Source organism: Tasmannia lanceolata, unplaced genomic scaffold (genome assembly GCF_043159265.1).
Source record: "Tasmannia lanceolata isolate RefF3 unplaced genomic scaffold, GAP_Taslan_0.1 ptg000002l, whole genome shotgun sequence".
In the NCBI taxonomy this organism is placed as follows: domain Eukaryota; kingdom Viridiplantae; phylum Streptophyta; class Magnoliopsida; order Canellales; family Winteraceae; genus Tasmannia; species Tasmannia lanceolata.
Genome location: NW_027518679.1, coordinates 47,330,272 through 47,350,658, shown reverse-complemented (window position 1 = coordinate 47,350,658; position 20,387 = coordinate 47,330,272). Strand labels below are relative to the sequence as shown.

Sequence of the window (20,387 nt, the reverse complement as noted above, 5' to 3'; positions counted from 1 at the left end):
TCTGTTAAAATATTAACAATCATAAGATGATAAACGACTTAGACATTCAGCCAACAAAGTAAACACAATGTATTATTAACCCAATTACATCACGTTACATAACATTTGATAATAATAAGATGATAAATCTCTTATTCAAACACATCCCAACCATAGGACCGACTTAATAAACCATGTATGTTCTTAAACAGGAATGGGATCAACAAACAACGAGGTTATACGCTCCTTGGTTTTGCCTTCGGAAAAAGTGTATCCATCTTCATATTGGTATAGTACTTCTATCACAACTGCGAGATTGACGATTCGCATAAGGAGAGTAGGGGAGACAGGGAATTCAAGGCATGCTTGATTTATGCCTTTCCATGCAATCATAATCATTTCACGGAGCTTATCGCACGCTTCCTGCTCTGTGGCCCCATGCTCCTTCACATAACTGTCGATAGTTGATGCAACATGTGCTCGTTCTTGTTCAAACTTCAAATGTCAAAGATTCAAAACAATGGTGTTAAAGTTAATATAGAAAATAGTTAGGTATTTTATCATTTTATCCCATGCACAAATAGTTGATGATTGTGTTATGTTGTGGATCTCTCTCTCTCTCTCTCTCTCTCTCTCTCTCTCTCTCTCTCTCTCTCTCTCTCTCTCTCTCTCTCTCGGGGCACCAAAGCTGACTTTAATGGCTTTTATAAAATCTAGATGATACGGTTAGATTATAAAGAATGTTGTGTTCTCTTTTTGTATCTTCATATTATTTTTTTGAATCTAAGAGTATTCGTAAGGATATACTAAAGCATAGGCCCTTTTTGTTTAAGATTATGACAACTGATTGTGAGTGATAAACTGATTATTGGACTCAAAATTACAATTAAATTTGAGTCCAACAGCAGTCACAATTGGTTGACATAATCTCAAACGAACAGGGCCATAGTAATTAAGGGACGAAAAAGCTTGATTGTTTCCCTACAATAAGAGACGCCGGAATAATAAGGTAGTTTCAAGGTTCCGTCATATTTTTACGTCCACTTAGCCTATTTTATCTTCTCGTTGGGATTCTTTTTTCTCTGTGTTTTCACATGAATCAAGATCATACCTTGTAACCAACGATGTCATCTTGTAGTCGACCAATTATTGATGCATCCACAACAGGCTTAGGCCTTCTGCTTGCCCAATCAAATGCCTCCTTTGTTGCAATTTCACCCATCCCGACGAAACTAGTGATAGTGGCCAGAGGGTAGCCACAACTGATCAATGATACAGTTAAATGCTCATTGAATAGAGGTACATATCCCTTATTAAGCCATTCGGCTTCAGCCAAGTATGCTCTTGTTATACCTTTAATCTATATTAAAAGGAGGTCATTCACCGTTATATTAGGAAATAACTATTATAATAGAGAACAAAAGATAGGGGAAAACAAACATAAGATGTCTCATACTGCTTCTTTTAGGTATTGTACACGATAGGAGTTTCCTTCAACAACAAGTTCTTCTTCTATTTCTCTGACAGTATTCAGGAGCGCTAGATAACACACTTTTATATATTTTGGAAGTAGATCTATGGCCTCAAAATCCCACCTGAAATTAATTTGACATTAAATTCTCAGATTTTCAGCAACTGATGATTATTCCTAAATGGAATTAAGAAGTGATTTTCCTACTAGAAATTGCCTTGGAACTATTTATTTTGAATTTCCAAAATTTGAAGGGTAATTTTTAAAACCCATGCCATCAATTTCCTCGATGAATAAGAAGATTACCTCTAGTGAGTGTACGTACATGTCGTAAAAGTCATCGATCATGGATGTTGTATGTAATACTTTTCCCATTCCTATTCTAGCAGAGTATCATCCTCCATTCTAACTTGGGTGATAGACACTCTCCTGAATTCTAGCAGAGTATCATCCTCCATTCATTTAGTTCCTATCTAAATGAATGGAGGATGCACATGAGAGAGAGAGATGATTTGAGAGTTCAAAAAGCAATATCACTCTATTAGATTGAATCATGTGATGAAAGTCTCATCTGAGTAGAGAATTAACTTAACTTCTTTCTATGATGTGCCACTACTTACAGTCAATTTCCATATTAAGTGAAATACTACAATTCAGTAATATCTAATAAAAGCATTAGAAAGAAAAGATACATGTAAATCAAGTACCTATCGATGGCATCAGTGAATATTCGTAATTCCTCAATTGTACCGTGTACATCATAAATATCATCAATCACTGATATAAAGGATATAATTTTGGCATTTATTATTCTAGCTCGAGAGTATTGTGGTTCAAAGTACACTGCATTCGACCAAATGAAGTATAATTCCACTATTCGGTCCCGAGCAAAAGGCAAGTTTCCTATTAGATCCATGTCCTTCCACCACCTGTCAGAGATATCAATATAAACCACGTTAATTAGTAAGGGGTTAATCCCATTGTAATCCTGTAATTTTCCTTTCTCATTTTGGAAGATCACATTAACACCTTTTCATGTAGGCCTTTATATGGAACCACAGAAATTGTCTTTTTTATCTGATGCCCACTGTGTCATTGTTTTATATTGCCTATGAACGTGGTTATTAATCACATTTTTGTCTGTCCATTTTCTACAGTATGTAAACATTTATATTAGTAATTGTTATCGAAAATATGTAATATAAGATATTTAATAGAAATTAATAGCAATATTTTTTTGGTAGGTAAGTTTTGATAGAACCTGCGACCTCAAGGTTTGAGATACAATGCCTCAACCATTGAGCTACTACAGACCCAACCCCAATTTTCATAGCTATATGTACCTTGCAGATACATATAGCCCTATTTTTCCCCATTATAGAAAAAATAGATAATATAATGATGATAAAGAACTCATTTTAAGATATTCAATAGGAATTATTAGCAATATGCACCTTTCACAAACGCAAGAAGATAACCATAATGTTTTCACATTATATCTAGAATAGAAAATGTGATGATAATAAAGTACTCATCTATTTTACATATAGAACCACCAGCCTTGATAGTTTTGTCCAGATCTCAACAGTGGAAATTTTAATAATCCTATTGAAAATAATCTTTACATAGTTAAAGAAACTTACTTCGTAAGATCCTTTAACTCTCTTTGGTGCAACGATTGTAAGAGATTGAAATCCAACATTGCAAGCTCTAGCAACAAATCATTCCGTTCCTTTTCTTGTTGGTATATCGAGATGTAGTACCTATGCTCTAGCCTTGGTAAACTCCTACACAAGGGTAGTTCTAAGGCGTGTTCTATCTGTATTGCAAGAAGCACACAATCAGGGTTGTTTATGCCAGACTTCAGATGTTCTCGAGTGAAACTAATGGCTTCATCTAATACATCTTCTCCTTGTGTACTGAGATGTGCCGCTTCATACAAGCTTAATAGGCCTCTCATATCACTAATTAAGGCTGCATTGAACTTTCCGTGCTCGTCTTTGAACTTGTTAAATACATCTGTATAAAATTCAGCCATGTCATGACATGCATAATTTCCATTGATAAAACTAGTGAGAGTAGAAATGAAAAAGGATTTACCAGAAGACACATTAAACCCATGTTGTCTTAGTAATCGAAATCGGAGAGCAACGACAAATAGATCATTGTCAGTAGCATATGTATGGGATTCAAATATTTGATGTAGTGCCTCGTTGATCTCCTTTTCAAAATGATATGCCACTCCCAGACGTTGAAGCACGTCAATCAAATCGATTTCTTGCTTTGATCCCTTGGAAATGCTTAGCATTCTCTTCACTTCTTCCTTCAACTCTTCAACCTGCTTAGTCCATAAATCTAACTTCTGCATGGTACCATTTAGAAGCACAAATAAATTAGCTATGTTAATTATGAAAGGATATAATTCAACTTAAATGATCTCTTTCTCCCTTTCTCTCCCTCTCTTACTTCCCTACTATAAACATAAACCTGCAATTTTATATTCTGCTAAATTTTCTAACATGACCCTTCTTGCTTCTTTTCTAATCGAAACAATATAAATAGCAACAATAGAAAGGAAAAAGAGGTGAGTATACCAAAAAAAATAAAAATAAAATATTGAACAGAGCATTTCCTATCATCATGTGTTCTATCAAGAGGCATGAGCCACACAACTTTGGCTATCCATCAACAATCATAATGAAAGTTAATAATTGAATCTCTCTCTCTCTCTCTCTCTCTCTCTCTCTCTCTCTCTCTCTCTCTCTCTCTCTCTCTCTCTCTCCTTACAATTTGGTCATGAGAGTAGGAGAGGAAGTGATCGCCCCAAACGCTTGGGTGAAACACGCTTGAGTTGCGATTGATTTGCGGCTTCCCATCTTCTAGTGAATCGACGATGGAACCAAAAGAAGGGGTTGAAGTTATAAGATCCATAGTAATCTCAAGGTTGGGATATCAAACGAAGGAATATAAGGGCAGTAATGTATTTTGTAATGGAAGTGTCACAAGAATCGGTATTTATAGGCAGCAAATGGAGAGCCGGTATAATTAAAAATCAAAATTATTAGGGTGGTAGGAAAATAAATTAATAACATCTAGCTAATATTAACACATCAAGTGACATAGAACTTATATGATGTGTGGCCGTGAGAATAGGAGAAGTCTAGAAAGTATGGTACGCCAACAACAGAGAATTAATAAGAGAGATAGTCAGCATGGATCATTACCAACAACTAATTATTTTCTACATACTTTATTTGATTCCTTGTATACTCTGGCACGTAACTCCGTTCTTCGTACAATTAAGGTAGGAGACCAAAAACACGATTCATATGAAAAGATACGTACAACCACTTGATATACCGAGAAATTATACGGTGGCCGTGCAAACACGTGATTTTTAAAAAGTGCGGTAAGGCCCACTCCATACAATGATCCAAACCGTCAATTTGTTGGGCCATAACGTAAATAGGTTGTGCCCCAAAAATTATTTCCATAGGATGATCCTTACCCTTCGATCATAAGCATGGAAAAAATTCTATAGTGCAGGCCATGAAACACTTGCATGGCCCAAAATGTAAATTAATCGTTGATCAATAGCATTCTCTTTTTTGGTACACACAGCACAGAAGCTGTTGAACAAAAATGGCGCTAAATGCATCTAACATTTACTTAATCATTGTACTAAAATTTGTCTAATTGTCTTCAAACTTGTCTGAGTTGACCCCACTCAATCAACAGTTGACTCAAGTCGTTATGCGACTACCCGAGTATATTTGTTTTCTTAGGAACTTGACCTAGTCGAGTTGAAAAAACTAGATCGTTCTTCCCGAGTAGATGATCGTTGAATATTTCTGACTTGCTAAGTATAAACCTATTACTTTTTTCTAGAGAGACCCAAACGTACAAAATGAGAAATAAAGGGGAGAGGGACTGAATGAAAATATAGGAAGAAAATTCTTGCATAATGGTTTAAGAGTGACATCAGATCTATCGATCTAGGATTATCATACGGAAGATTTGAAATCAAGGGGAAAAAGTGAAGGACTATGTTTTTAGTGAATTTACGTCTTGTTTTTGTAGACGGTTTGTGAATTTATCATTAAGAAAAATATTACAAAATATTTTGATAAAATAGAAGATGTAAATAACCAGTAGATAATCCAATATATTGGAGATCTTTTCGAAGTGATTTTGCATTTCAAACTGTGTTTCAAACTATTTTCAAAACCAGCCTTGAGACCCATTTGTATTTCATGGAAAACATCACTCACAAGTCTCAAAATGTATTTTGAAACCTTGGGCAAAATTCTGAAGACCATGGCCCAAGTCTTTAAGGTTTTTCAAAATTAAACCAGTTTTCAAAACAGGGCCGGTCGAATGGGCAACTTGGGCGACCGCGGCAATGGTGCTGGAAACCCAGCACCCGACCAGAAAGCTTGGGGCGAGCGACCGGGGTAAGTCTGGTCGACCGTAGATGGGATACTGGATATTCTAGAATCCATCCAGCATGGCAACCACCATGGCCCGGTTAATCATGTTCCATCGGGATTCAAAAATAAAAAGGGTCAGCACACCAGGCGCGATTGATCGACCCTCCATGGGCAACCGAGTGTGTGCGGAAAAGTAGCCGTTGGAGCTCAAATGGCTAGTTAATTTTTTGACCATTTTGACTCTTTTTCTTCCCATTTCCCCCCAAACGGTCATAAATCATATGAGGCTATATATATGTGATATAATATTTCAATATTTAATAATTTTTGGACCTATAATCTCATTTGAGCTTAAACTTTGAAACCCATTTTGATTTCTTCAAAGAGCTTTGAACTTGCACATCTACTTGAAAAAAATCTCCATTAGGCTTTCATTGTATTATTATTTGGAGAGTTTTGTGAGCTTTATCATTGTTATATCGAGCCTTTTAAGAGGCTAAAAGAGAGTTCTTCCTTGAGAAAGGCGAATCCGGTTTGTAAAGAGGGTCTTATCCCTCATTGGTGGTGATTGTACATCGCCCTCCGACTCGGGCTTTGTGTGGCGTCGGATTTAGAAGAGAAAAATCTCAAGGAGAACCAACTTAGGGAGTGGAGTAGGTCTTCAAGGTGGAAGACCGAGCCACGATAAATCTTTTATGTCGTCTCCTTTTTCGTATTTGTCTCTCTTTCTCTATATTATCTCCCTGTATGGATGTATTGTAAATACCCAAAATATCCCTCCCTCTAAAAAATTCGTCCCCTTGTGAATCAAGGGTAATTTTGTCATTTGACTTAGATTAGAATTATGGCTTCTTTAGAAAAAGCCTATAAATTGCCTCTCAAGGAGAACTGCACAACCATTAAGAAACCCTAATCTCTTCTACAGCCCTAAAAGAAAGAGAAAATCCAATTGAAGGAGAAGAAGATCAAGACCAATAAATCGGAGAAGCAATCGTAGAGCCTTCGACCGCAAATCCGGGAAAGAACTTTGAGTATTCTTCGTTTGATACGAACTAAAAAACAAGATTGATGGATTTTGATAAAGTTTAAATCAATTAGAACTTGATGTTTGATTGATCTAAGGGAAGAATTAATGGATCCCTAAGGGAACTTTGATTTTAGAACTGTAATTAGGGTTTAGATCGATCCCTAAAAAGTTTGATTAATTTTTGGTAATTAGATCTGAGAATTTTTTAGCTGAAATTAATTATATGGATTCCTCTTATTAATACGAGTCCAACGGATCCAACCACGCACGAATTGGATGTCAAACGAATGAGTTATGGCCGTTTTAGTGTCAAAACCAGTGAAAAATCGCGTTTCGGGAAAAACTGGGTCCGCGTGGGGGCAGACATCCTACTGAAATCTGTCAGGCAAACTGAAAGTTTCCCGGACGTCCGGAAAAGTTCCCAAATGTCCAGCGTGACAGTTTTTCCCCCAGCAGTTCAAACTTCAGAAATTTATAACTTCTTCGTTTCTTGTCTGTTTTCGACGCTCTTGTACTCTACGGATATGCCGGAAACGCGTTTTTTCTTTTAAAAATAGTTTCAAAAAGTTTGTGAAAACTTTATATGGATGATAATTTCAAAATACTAAAAAGAACACTAGGACGATTTGCCGATTCTTTCTCGAAGAGGCACCAAAGGGTATATTGTAGGTGATTATGGAAAGGGAAACAGTTCGATATTAAGGTATGTAATTTCGTACTACTTTAGTATTGCGATTTACTATTCGATATCATATCTTTCGATCATAGTTTCCTAACATCTTTTGAACATATGAACCTTTGAATAGAATTTCAGATCTTTACTTGGGTCTTGCATGCTTTACCCCTCTCTTTGAATGAACTCTATTGAATCTTGTTTTTTGATATAATGCTAGAGGCATTACTTTGGACTTATGGAACCCCTATCAGTTTTCCTAACTATATGAACCTTTGGAATATTGTATACTCTCTATTATATGAAACCATTATGGAACTCATGTGAGACACTCACTTCGAATCTTGAACACCTTTTGAACTATGTGAACTTTGAACACCTATTGAGAGGCTTAGATTATGTGAACTCTGAAAAGACCCCCGCCAGTGGGGCATAGGCATTAGCCTATATGTGAATAAGAACTGTGATCCCGCCAATGGGGGATAAACGTTGGCCCTGTCGACAAGTATGTGAACCTAAGAACCAGTTCTGACACCGTGGGCGGTCGGTGTAAGCAATAATTCGCTTTGTGGACCCGTGGGCAGTCGGGGTGAAAATAACTTGCTTTTTAGACCAAACCGATGACCTCAGGGTGGTATTGTACCCATATTGATTACCTTCAGTGATCCTTTGAATATTGTGACCTTTGATGTGATACTTGACTTGTGCCCTTATGAACCTTTGCTCCCTCCTTATTGAGCTTGTGTTAATCACTTATGGCTTATACCTTTTATTCAGTTGTGAACCTTCAATGATCCCACTTTTGTAGTGCGTTTTTATGGACTGAGCTTTTCAGCTGACTGTGGCTATATTAACATTTTCAGAGTTTGATCCTCGTGGAGTCGGCGAGGAGGCACAGAAGTGATCTCTGATTTCTGATTATCATTACTTTCCAGTACTTTTACATTCGTTAGATAGTGAGTATTGTTTAGGATTTATTGAGACTATGTCATTTGATTACGTACTTTGATTTTATGGGATTATAGGTTAGATGAGAGATTTGGAAAGTGATTGAGATTTGATTATTGGATTAATGTAAGACATTTAGATTTGGCTATTTAGACTATTGCAGATGGTTTTGATATTTGCTTTGCTAGCCTTGTATGCTTGTGAAGCTTGCTTTACAGGTGTGCGGCATTGTCGCACCGTTAAGCCTTGTGTTGTGGTTATGTGTGTATGTGTATGGCTTGGGGGCGTGACATGTATGTAGGTTGCTCTTCAAATGACAGTTCTTCTCTCAAATTCAAAGGTTCCAATTCAATCACATGGTTCGGATCCAGAATATACTTTCGTAACATAGACACATGAAACATATTGTGTACTCCAGATAATGATGGAGGTAAAGCCAATCGATAAGCCACTTTTCCAATCTTTTCTAATATTTCATAAGGTTCTACAAATCTCGGGCTGAGTTTCCTCTAACCCCAAACCACATCACTCCCTTGATGGGTGATACTTTCAAAAGTACCTTATCTCCGATCTGAAATTCTAGTTCTCTTCGTCTGACATCTGCATGGCTCTTTTGTCGGCTTTGTGCCGCGCAAAGATACTCTTTAATCAACTGAATTTTATCCATGGCTTGTTGAACCAAATCTGGGCCTAAGAGTCTTCTTTCACCTACATCATCCCAACATATGAGTGATCTACATCTCCTTCCATAAAGGGCCTCAAAAGGTACCATCTGAATACTAGCTTGATAACTATTGTTGTAAGAGAATTCAATCAAGGGAAGATGATCGTCCCAAGATCATTTCAAATCCATTACACAAGCCTTGAGCATATCTTCTAAAATTTGGATGGTTCTTTCATATTGTCCATCTGTTTGAGGATAAAATGGTGTACTGAACTTAAGGGAAGACAATATTGCTGAATGTAAGCTATTCCAAAATTAGGATGTAAACCAGGTGTCTCTATCAAATACAATGGCTTTAAGCACACCATGATATTTAACTATCTGTTCAACATATAATCTAGCCAACCTTTTAGGCGTCAGGCCGGTTCTAAGGGGTATAAAGTGAGTTATCTTTGTCAATCCGTCTACAATTACCCATGCGGAATCATTGCCTGAGGGAGTACGATGTAAAGCCGACACAAAGTCCATCGTAATCTCTTCCCACTTCCATTTTGGGATAGGAAGCGGTTGCAGTGTTCTGGGCGGTCTCTGATGTTCTGCCTTAATCACCTGACACGTTAAGCATTGGGATACATACTGAGCTATTTCCCTCTTCATATTATTCCACCAGAAATTTCCTTTCAAGCACTTGTACATTTTCGTACCTCCAGGGTGTAGAGAATAACGCCAATTGTGCGGTTCCTTCATAATTTTATTTTTCAAAACAGAGTCATTCGGAACACAAATGCGGTTACCAAACATCAAGGTACCGTCATTGTGAATTCAGAATTCAGATTCAAATCCTTCTTCTAAGTTATTTCTGATTTTACAAAGTTCTGGGTCGAATTCCTGAGCTATCCTTATTCTTTCCTGCAATGTGGGCCGAACTTGGAGTGCTATCATTAGTACCCCAAAGTTTGGACCACGAATTTCTATTTCTGATCTTCGGAGGTCTTCCAAAATATACTTCTGAGAAGTAATCAAAATTGTCAGATTTGCAGACGACTTCCAACTTAGAGCATCAGCTACCACGTTAGCCTTTCCGGGGTGATAGCTTATGGTTAAGTCGTAGTCCTTCAATAGTTCTAACCAATGCCTATGTCTCATGTTAAGTTCTTTCTGAGTAAATATATACATCAAACTCTTATGATCAGTAAAGATTTCACATGGTTCTCCATACAGATAATGCCTTCAAATTTTCAAAGCAAACACGACGGCTGCCAATTCCAAATCATGAGTCGGATAGTTTTCTTCATAAAGTCTCAACCGGCGCTGCATACGCAATCACTTTGTCATTCTGCATTAACAAACAGCCTAAGCTTTTCTTCGAGGCATCACTGTAAATTCCAAATCCCATTCCGCTAACAGGCAAAGTTAGGATGGGAGCGAAAACTAACAATTACTTCAATTCCTGAAAGCTCTTTTCACAATCCTCAGACCAAACAAATTTTGTCTCTTTCCGTGTCAAACGGGTCAAAGGGGCAGCTATACGCGAAAAGTCTTCAACAAAATGGCGGTAGTATCCCGCCAAACCCAGAAAATTACGAATTTCAAGAACATTATTCGGTCTATTCCACAACATTACTGTCTCAATCTTCTTTGGGTCTACGGATACTCCGTCTTTAGAGACCATATGTCCCAAAAAGGAGATTGAGTCGAACCAGAATTCACACTTCTTCAGTTCTCCATATAGCTGCTCTTTTCTTAAAGTTTCTAAGACAACTCTCAAATGACTCTCATGCCGAAGGTTTCTTTTGGAAGTCCCAAGGCCTCGGACTGGGTTTTTCGGGAGAATTTCAAATTCGTCCCGAAAACTTCTCCCGAAAACTTCAAAAGGCCATAACTTCTTCGTTATAGTTCTGATTGGCGCGTGGTTGGATTCGTTGGACTCGTATCGACGAGAGGAATCCATTTCATCCAATTTCACGCTCCAAAAATCTCAGATTTATTTATCATAATTAATCTAACCTTTTAGGGCATAAACCAACCCTCGATTCTTAAAGTTCCAGAACTAAATTCTTAGTTTATTAGGGATATTTAAATTCATTACTAAATTCTTATGCAATTTTTACGCAAAACCGACATAAATCTCACCTTAATTCACGGCTTCGACTCTGAAATCGCGATCTCCTTGATTTTCTTCCTCTCTTTCTCTAATTTATTTCTCCAGGGCTGAACAAAAAGTTTAAAGTTTGTTTTAGCCACGAAGCAATGTACTTATAGGCTTTCTTAGGAAGCCCTAACCAAATCTAATTCCCAAAGACAAAAACGCACTCTTTACAAGAGAGGGACGAATTTTTGTAAAGGGAGTTTTTTTGGGTATTTACAGCCCCGCTAAACCCGCAGAAAGCCAAGTCCCCACTAAACCTATGGGAGATCTTGTTCTCACTAAACCTGTGACGGACCACATCCTCACTAACCCGTAAGAGAACTCATCCCCGCTAAATATGTGGAGGATAACTGCTCGCTAACTTACGAGAAATCTTATCCCTGCTAAACTTGCAGAAGATAACTTCCCGCTAACCTGCAAGATATCTCTGTCCTTGCTAAAACTGCTAGAGATTATGTAACGGTGGCTTCAACCAAGACACTGTGTAAATTAGAGTGTTCCACATGTATACTGCTGATCCATCCGAATCCATGAATATCCCATAGGGATGTCTACTATTTTATACTAATATCGGACACACCCATGTCCCACTGTATTTCTCTGACTAATCAACATCAACACTGGCATAAACATTTGATTTGATAATTCCATAACTGGAAATATTTCAAAGAAAAATAATGGTGGACAAGGCTACAGGTCATGAAATATCGTTCAATATATCATAACAAAGATTCTATTTGCAATCCAAAATATCGTTCAATATATCATAACAAAGATTCTATTTGCAATCCAAAAACTTACTGTTTAATCAAAATAATCATAGCATATGCTCAACTTGCATAAAAATCATATATTAGATGAAAACAACTAGAAATAGAACAAGTCTTCTCACTGAAATACCAATCAAGGGTTTTATCACACCCAAGACCTTAACCAAAGTTTTCCAACTTTCCACTAAAGTCACCTAAAATTCATATTACCCCAAATTAGGATCTAAATAACATTTTTAGGGAGTTTGTGAGACTTATACAGATTCCAAAAGCCCTTCCGAGGGTCGTAAACCAAATCGGCGGAGCCAACCCGAGCCATGCACCAGAGAAACTTGTCGGCCGTCCGACCCCTACTCGGTCGGCTGTCTCGGTTGACCGACTAGTACCTTAGTTAGCCGTCCTAGTTCGGTTCAGTCAGCAGAGAGTGCGTGTTGGCAGGGGCGGAGGCACATATAGCATGAGGTTTTCCCGGTCACTTCACCCTCATCTCCACTTGGAGACACCAATTTATCATGGAAAAAACAATCATGGTAGCCAAACCAAACGTGCCCTAAATGTCCATGGTTCCCCCCTTTTGTAGGACCCAAATATTGTCTTTTACCGTTGATCCTAAAACTCCGTGTGTAATCGTTATCAGTCTGTTTTTTTGTGGGCATAACAGCGACAGTGCAAGAGGCAGCTGATCCCATACACCAATAATGCGAGTAAAGGAAGAGGTAATAATGGGGCATCATCTCGATAACCGGAAAGGGTGAAAAAGGTTAGGTTTTGGGTTGCCAAAAGCTAGGTCCTGGGTTCCCATTTTTGGTTCTAAGGGTAGTAATGCACTCAGACTATCATTAAATGCACCCCTGGTCACCCCACTCGAGATTTCACTTTATATGAGATACCTAAAATGCCCCAAATACAGGCCCACAACCCCCCATGTGATGTACCAAACCTTCTTTTCGTCTTTATTATGGCTCTAATCTTTGCACGGAGGCATCTTTTGTATCATTATTTTTTGAGAAAAGTAGGGAATGGGGGGCTGATGTTTGGAGTAATTACGGATTACGGGTACCTTTTAAAACAAGAACAAAAAAGGGCTAATCTTCAAAATTGGGTGTTCAAAAGACCCTGATACCCTTCTGACATCAACAAAGTCCTCCTTTTTCATTACTACTTATTAAATTGGCACGCTTCACGAGGATTCTTTTTGTTCGTTTGAATGGATATTTGAACCGAAAGAACCTTGGGTTCGTTTCTGTCATTGCCATCGGAAATAACTAGAGACGGATGGATACTTGACACATGTTGGAAAACTTAAACTTTTTGGAATGCTTACGTTATTGAATACTTTAGTGAGCAGCGTTATCTTTTCTCACTTCTCTTTTGGCTTAGAACGGTAACGTTATTGAATACATCTCTTTTAGCTTAGAATATTTTCCCTTCTCTTTTGGTCATCATTTTTAACGCCAGCTTACCCCATTATTTAACGCCGGCTTCCCCATTAATTACGCCGGTGTACCCATGTATTCCGCCGGCGTACACCCTATTTCCGCTTACACCCTATTTTCGCAGGCGTACCCCATTATTTACGCCAGCGTACCCGTTATTTCTGCCAAGGTACTCATTAATTCTCTTTTGGCTTAGAATCTTTTTCGTTCTCTTTTGGTCCTCATTATTTACGCCGGCTTACCCCATTATTTACGCTTTCCGTCGGCGTACTCCATTATTTTCTCCGCCGTACCCATTCTTTCTCTTTTGGCTTAGAATCTTTTCCCTTCCCTTTTGGTCCTCATTATTTACGCCGGCGTACCCCATTATTTCCGCCGGCGTACCCATGAATTCCGCCAACGTACACCCTATTTCTCTTTTGGCTTAGAATCTTTTCCCTTCTCTTTTTGTCCTCATTATTTACGCCGGCTTACCCCATTATTTACGCTTCCGCTGGCGTACCCCATTATTTCCATCGGCGTACCCATGAATTCCGCCGGCGTACACCCTATTTCTCTTTTGGCTTAGAATCTTTTCCCTTCTCTTTTGGTCCTCATTATTTACGCCGACTTACCCATTATTTACGTTTTCCGCCGGCGTACCCCTTTATTTCCGCCGGCGTACATCCTATTTCTGTCGGCGTACTCCTAAATCCGGCGGCGTTCTCAACCAAAAGATACGTGAGAAATAATAAAATATTCAATAAAGTCGTCGTTCTAAGCCAAAAGAGGCGTATTCAATAACGTTACTGAATAAACCAAAACAGAAGTGAAGACCAAAAGAGAAGTGAAAAGATAGAAACGAACCTAAAGCCAAAATAGACGTATTCAATAATGTTACCGTTCTAAACCAAAAGAGAAGTGAGAAAAGATAATGATTGACTTTGGATTGTCAGCATTCCAAAAAGTTTTTCAACACATGTCAAACATCCATCCGTCTCTATATTTCCGACACGAACCCAAGGTTCTTTCGGTTCAAATATGCATTCATACGAACCAAAAGAAGCCTCGTGAAGCGTGCCAATTTAATAGGCAGTAATGAAAAATGAAGTTGAATGACGTTTCTGTCGATGTCAGAAGGGGATCAGGGTCTTTTTCCGACCCGATTTTGAAGATTACCCCGTTTTTTGTTCTTGTTTTAAAAGGTGCCCACAATCCGTAATTACTCCAAACACCAGCCACATTCCGTACTTTTCTCTTATTTCTTGCTCTCTCTGTCTTTTGCATGGTCTTTCCACGAATTATTGCAAGGAGACCTATTTTTGTTGTTTAGTTAAGAGTCTTCCTTCAAGCCCAGTTATCCCTTATGCTTATCTTAACTCTGAGCAAACAAAGCTTTTACTACCGAATGGAATAGGGACCCTTCTATCACAAGCCATTATTCACCCATTTCTATCAGTACTGACATTAGTTTCTGGAGGCATCTACTGCACTGGCAATACCGGTACATGGATTGATATCTACTACAGTTTTGTTTTAGTGTCGATACACATGTAAGGGGATGCTTTTGGTGCCACCTCATAGAATGACTTGTGAGAAACTGACACCATAAAGACTGCATAAGGTGAAGTAGCAAGCCTAGGTAGTTTGATGCATGACATTAGGGAAATGAAATTTTATGCTGTGATGTCACTGTGATTATTTGTTACGGTTACCCAATTCAGCAGTTTCCCAAACATTTGTGCATTAAATATTTGCAAATTTCTTCAAAAAATTAAAAAAGGAGACGTTCACAAATTAAAAGACAAGTTCTTTTTGGGAAATGATAAATGCACCCCTTTTCATCACTTGGGACACCCAGCTGCACTGTACGTGGCAATCAGGTCGTTCACTCCTTCAAATGTGAAGTACATCAGCCGATTTGCAGTCATAGATACACCGTAGCTGGGTGTCCCAAGTAATGAAAAGGGACACATTTATCATTTCCCTTCTTTTTACATCACAAGAATTTTCCAACATAATAAAATGAGTTGCTAGAAGCTCTTGATTTGGATAGACGATCAGCCAAATCTAAATCGTTCGCGCTTCTAAGAATGAGTGAAAAAAGAGACACACATACTGTTTTATTACATGAGATTAGTGAGTCTCCACAGACTGTCCCTGATCCTTTTAGCCTACGAGAGACTGCTAGAGGAGTCGCTTTCAAGTTCTAATCTGCCTTCTAATAGTTCTATAGAGAGCAATAAACCTTTTCATCATACATGGAAAAAAGTCCAAGTGGTCGACCGGAAACACCATAACTATAGAATATTTCTCAGGCCCATTTAGAAAAATAGACTGTGAATGCTACAATCGTCTGGGTCAATTTTTTCGAAATGCTTACAAATCTATCATGGGTATTTGAGCAACTAAGGAAATTAGCTTGATGACATCAAAATGAGTGATTTGACAACTGAAGCCTCAATGTCTTTTGTCTGATCCTTCATACTTGATTGATTCACGTCCTCGAGTTTCTCGGAAACACGCTGAGTAACATCATCACCTTGGGTGGTGGAAAAATTCTCAGTTGATCGCTCTTCATCATTGGGTGCTGAATTATCACCCATATTGACGCCACCAAATTCCTTCAAGTTGAACTTCTCCATATGTGTAGACTTCCCAGCTGCATCTGATAAAGCGTGCGAATCTGTAGATATAACAAATAAGTTCGCTAAATGTATTAAGTAAAATCAGAGGAGAGGAGAGGAGATACATTAAATAGTTCACCTTGTGTCTGATCGTGCTTGGTCCTGTTCATTTTCACTTGCAAACTCGCCATAATTGAATCCATATCGTCTGCTATCTGATCATATATACTTGATTGATTCATGTCCTCGAGTTTCATGCAACAGCACTGAGTAACATCAGCACTTGGGGCTGGGGTGGGAAAATTCTCAGTTGATCTCTCTTCAGAATTTGTTACCAATATGTCACCCATATTGATGTCATCAAATTTTTTCAAATCGAATTTCTCCACATATAAAGAATTCCCCACTGCATTGGACGAGGTGTACGAATCTGTAGCCATACCAAATGAGTTCACAAAATGTTTCAAGTAAAATCAAAAGAAGGCAGAGAAAGATGCATCAAATAGTTCACATTGTGTCTGGTCCTGCTTGGTTTCCTTCAAATCGAATTTCTCCACATCTATAGAATTCCCAGCTGCATTGGACGAGGCATGTGAATCTGCAGCCGTACCAAATGAGTTCACAAAATGTTTCAAGTAAAATCAAAAGAGGGTAGAGAAAGATGCATCAAATAGTTCACCTTGTGCCTGATCCTGCTTGGTTTCCTTCAAATCAAATTTCTCCACATATATAGACTTCCCAGCTGCATTGGATGAGGAATCTGTAGCCATACCAAATGAGTTCACTAAATGTTTCAAGTAAAATCAAAAGAGGGCAGATAAAGATGCATCAAATAGTTCACCTTGTGCCTGATCCTGCTTGGTTTCCTTCAAATTGAATTTCTCCACATATATAGACTTCCCAGCTGCATTGGACGAGGCGCGCAAATCTGTAGCCATACCAAAAGTTCACCAAGTGTTTAAGTAAAATCCAAAGAGAGCATAGAAAGATACATTAAGGCCCTGTTTGTTTCAGATTATGACAACTGATTGTCAGCCCGAAACCTATTGGTGGACTCAAATTTAAATATAATTTCCAGTCCAATAATAGGTTTTGGACTTGTAATCGGTTGTCATAATCTCAAGCCAACAGGCCACAAATAGTTCACCTTGTGCCGGATCCTGCTCGATTTTCTCCATCTCAATCTTCATCTTGGCAAGTTCGAGTTCATACTTCATGGAAGATAGTGCTGCTTCTGACTCGATCCATAAATTCTTTTATAATAGAGTTCGAGGATGATTCTCTCCCTCATCACTCATATTTTCCTTCATAACCTTCTTTACAGCCTGTAGGTTAGAGTGTCCATATAAATTTGATGAATGAACAAGGAACTAGCCAGAGTAGGTTATATGCAGAGAAGTCCAAATCATACCTGTGTAATCCCATTATCTTTCTGCAGATCCATATCAGCACTTGCAGAAACAAAATCATGGGACCGATTTTCTTTCTTACTAGACATACTAGAACACAACTTTTCCTCGATATGTTGACTCAAATCATCATCAGCCTCTATTCCCAGAACCAAAGACCTGCCAGAAGCAGATCCCTAGAGAAAAAACTTTTCAGTCTCAAAATAACATGTTAAAGTAAAATGTCAAAATAACATGTTAAAAGTAAAATGTGATAACATGCCAAAGAAGAACGAAGTGAAATGCAATGAGTTAAAGGTACACCAATACATGGAGCATGTGAGACGAATCTTGAAAAAATGCAGATAAAAGCAATGCAATTTGAAAACCTTGCACCATTTTGAGATGGATTCTTGAGACAAAATAGTATCATGAAAATGTCTCATCATCACAGCCACCAAACAAAATACTTGAGAGAAGGAAAAAGTGGGATAATACACTGCTGACAAAACTTACTTTACCGACGATGGCATGTATATATTGTAATCACGTAATTAACTGATTCAAAAGGTCTCCTGCAAAAAAATATACTGTAGGCCTAACAATACCATCAACATTAGAATGACAAGGCATGCACAGAAAGATGCCACAACATTTCATAAACAAAAAAAATCCATTATTTCTCAAAAACAGTAAAACTTTTTATTAAAAAAATTGCTAATGTATCACAAGATGTTTAGAAAATTTAAATTTCACTTTGAAAGAGTCAAGCGTATTATTGGCCTTTACCTGAATAAAGGGTGGCTTTTAGTCCATCAGAAATTGAAAATAGGGCATCAATAGGAATCACGACATGTAAAATGTAAAAAGAATCCGAATAGATACATAAATCACCCCTATCTTTATTTAACAGGTTGCCATTTTTCTAAAGAGCTTCACAACTGGAATTTAGACGCATGGCCCATGTAACTCTTCAATAAAGCTAAACCATATCTTGAAATTAACTACATTTTTCAGTTTCAAATTAGAAAGGCACAAATTTTCTTCTTACATCTCATCTCAATTCAATTTAAGGATGCTAGCAGTAACTTGAAGAGCGCTACCCAAAAAAAAAATCAGGATACATGATGTGTTTAGAGGCAAAATATCATACCTTGTGAAGATCAGTTGGCTTCCTAAAAGAATAAGAACTGCCCAACTCAGGAAATGATCCGGGCATCGCTCTCATTAACCCGACCTTCTTGGCGACACATGCATAAAGATTTCCAATTACAAGCCGAAGAACATCATAGTCCTGTTCTTTCAATGAATTTACCTTACTATAATTACTGCAAAGGTGCAATTCTGAGAGATGATGAATTGTCTTAACCAGCAAACACGCATTATTGTTTGGAAGTGAATGGTCACTTGAAATATCAGATGCTCCATTATGTTCAGTAAACTCAGTGGAAACACTAACTCCATTATTTTCAACAGCTTGCTCAAATCCAAATGAAGGATTCTGAGAAGCTGAGGCTCCTTTCCAACAAGGTGAATCCACAGCCGGGTTATATTCATCAAATGTCTGAGAAGAACTCTGCAGAAAGGCATTAAGAATGCTCAAGGTGGGGATTTTAAGTTTAGATTTTTCCATTGGAGACTGACCCGAGTGATCTCCGGAGACTGATTTGTGGTTTAAGGACAAATCTTTTTTTGTCAGAGTGGAATCTACAAAACTATGATCCTTTCTTTTCATGCCAGTACCACCAACTCTGCCAGGGTTCGCACAATCCCCACTGACATTGCTGGAATCTACGGGTTGATCACCACAATTTGCATTTTTTGACATTGGCCCTAAGCCTTGGACCACAGAAGAATATGATGGAGATGAATCAAGATTTGTAACGAATCTATCTTGTGAAGTGTTTAGATTAATGGGATCCCAGATTTTTCTTAAAGATTCTGTGTTTGGTATCAGTGAATAAGGGAGTACTGGACTCGAACCAAAAACTGATGTTCCAGACATGTCATAAGGGATGATGACATTCTCCTCAGAGATATATGGGCATTTCGTATCTTCCCATCCTGAACCAATGCATTTTGATCCAATAGAGCTTTCACCAGCAAGACTTCCTGCACAGTAACAAAATAAAAAAAGCATAATATGAAGAATGGATGTCATATAGCTTAGAGGAAATGCAAATCTCCGGCCTCCCTATTACGTACAATAAGATTGAAAAATTCACACAGTTTTTTTTTTAAATCTTTGAATTCATTGACATGTTATTAATGTTTCCGCAAATCTTGATAGGTAAAAATGTAAAATAACAGAATTATTTCGAACTTGATTCTTGGTCTGGCCAATATTTTCTTGGGAGCACACATAAGTTATCTCTAATAAATTATTCTAGCGGGCTTTTCTTTAGAAAAATCAGGATCAAGCATTTGTGTAAAAACTGCTTTTGAGAGATATTAACACATGTTTTGAATAAATGAGATTACCGTAGAATGGTTTTGATCTGGTATTGATATTAACACATGTTTTGAATAAATGAGATTACCGTAGATTACCGTAGATATTAACACGGAAGGAACAGACGGGAGGAGATGAAGCAAAACCAGAAAAAACAGAACCCTTTTTCAGTGCCTAATTTAATCTCAGAAACATTGTCGTTGCCTTCGTTTTCCCTAGCATCCTTAACTGAGGTTTCTCTAGATAGGGATGCTCTATCATTCTCAACTGGAGAGTGTCTTACTTCAAGGTTACTGGTTTGGGGTATCTGGTTTTTACTGGCAGACCTCTCAATTGATGAGGAGCTGGATTCTTGAGACGGGGACGGTTCCAAGAAATTTCCACCTCCAATGGA

General features: G+C 38.0%; 3 protein-coding genes across 4 annotated transcripts; all 3 read right to left on the bottom strand.

Annotated features, from left to right (window-relative positions):
- Window positions 1-45: 45 nt before the first annotated feature.
- LOC143876119 ((-)-germacrene D synthase-like) lies at window positions 46-4,447 on the bottom strand. The gene is made up of 7 exons (XM_077377767.1): window positions 4,238-4,447; window positions 3,551-3,812; window positions 3,094-3,469; window positions 2,158-2,379; window positions 1,436-1,574; window positions 1,091-1,339; window positions 46-474 (listed from the first exon to the last, which is right to left on the bottom strand). Exons 1-7 carry the CDS (start codon window positions 4,379-4,381, stop codon window positions 184-186), a joined length of 1,683 nt encoding a protein of 560 aa, XP_077233882.1. The 5' UTR covers window positions 4,382-4,447; the 3' UTR covers window positions 46-183.
- A 6,183-nt stretch (window positions 4,448-10,630) lies between these two features.
- LOC143892506 (putative mitochondrial protein AtMg00860) lies at window positions 10,631-11,143 on the bottom strand. Its single transcript, XM_077397168.1, has one exon. The coding sequence runs from the start codon at window positions 11,141-11,143 to the stop codon at window positions 10,631-10,633; it is 513 nt and encodes a 170-aa protein (XP_077253283.1).
- A 4,664-nt stretch (window positions 11,144-15,807) lies between these two features.
- LOC143876105 (uncharacterized) lies at window positions 15,808-18,833 on the bottom strand. Of its 2 annotated transcripts, none has more exons than XM_077377750.1 (8): window positions 18,695-18,833; window positions 17,565-17,738; window positions 17,301-17,478; window positions 16,995-17,081; window positions 16,833-16,913; window positions 16,665-16,751; window positions 16,293-16,583; window positions 15,808-16,212 (listed from the first exon to the last, which is right to left on the bottom strand). In XM_077377750.1, the coding sequence occupies exons 3-8, from the start codon at window positions 17,368-17,370 to the stop codon at window positions 15,944-15,946; spliced, it is 885 nt and encodes a 294-aa protein (XP_077233865.1). In that variant the 5' UTR covers window positions 17,371-17,478; window positions 17,565-17,738; window positions 18,695-18,833; the 3' UTR covers window positions 15,808-15,943. The 2 variants fall into 2 exon arrangements, with proteins under 2 accessions (XP_077233865.1, XP_077233872.1); XM_077377757.1 differs by having other exon boundaries at window positions 15,808-16,194.
- Between the last annotated feature and the right edge of the window lie 1,554 nt (window positions 18,834-20,387).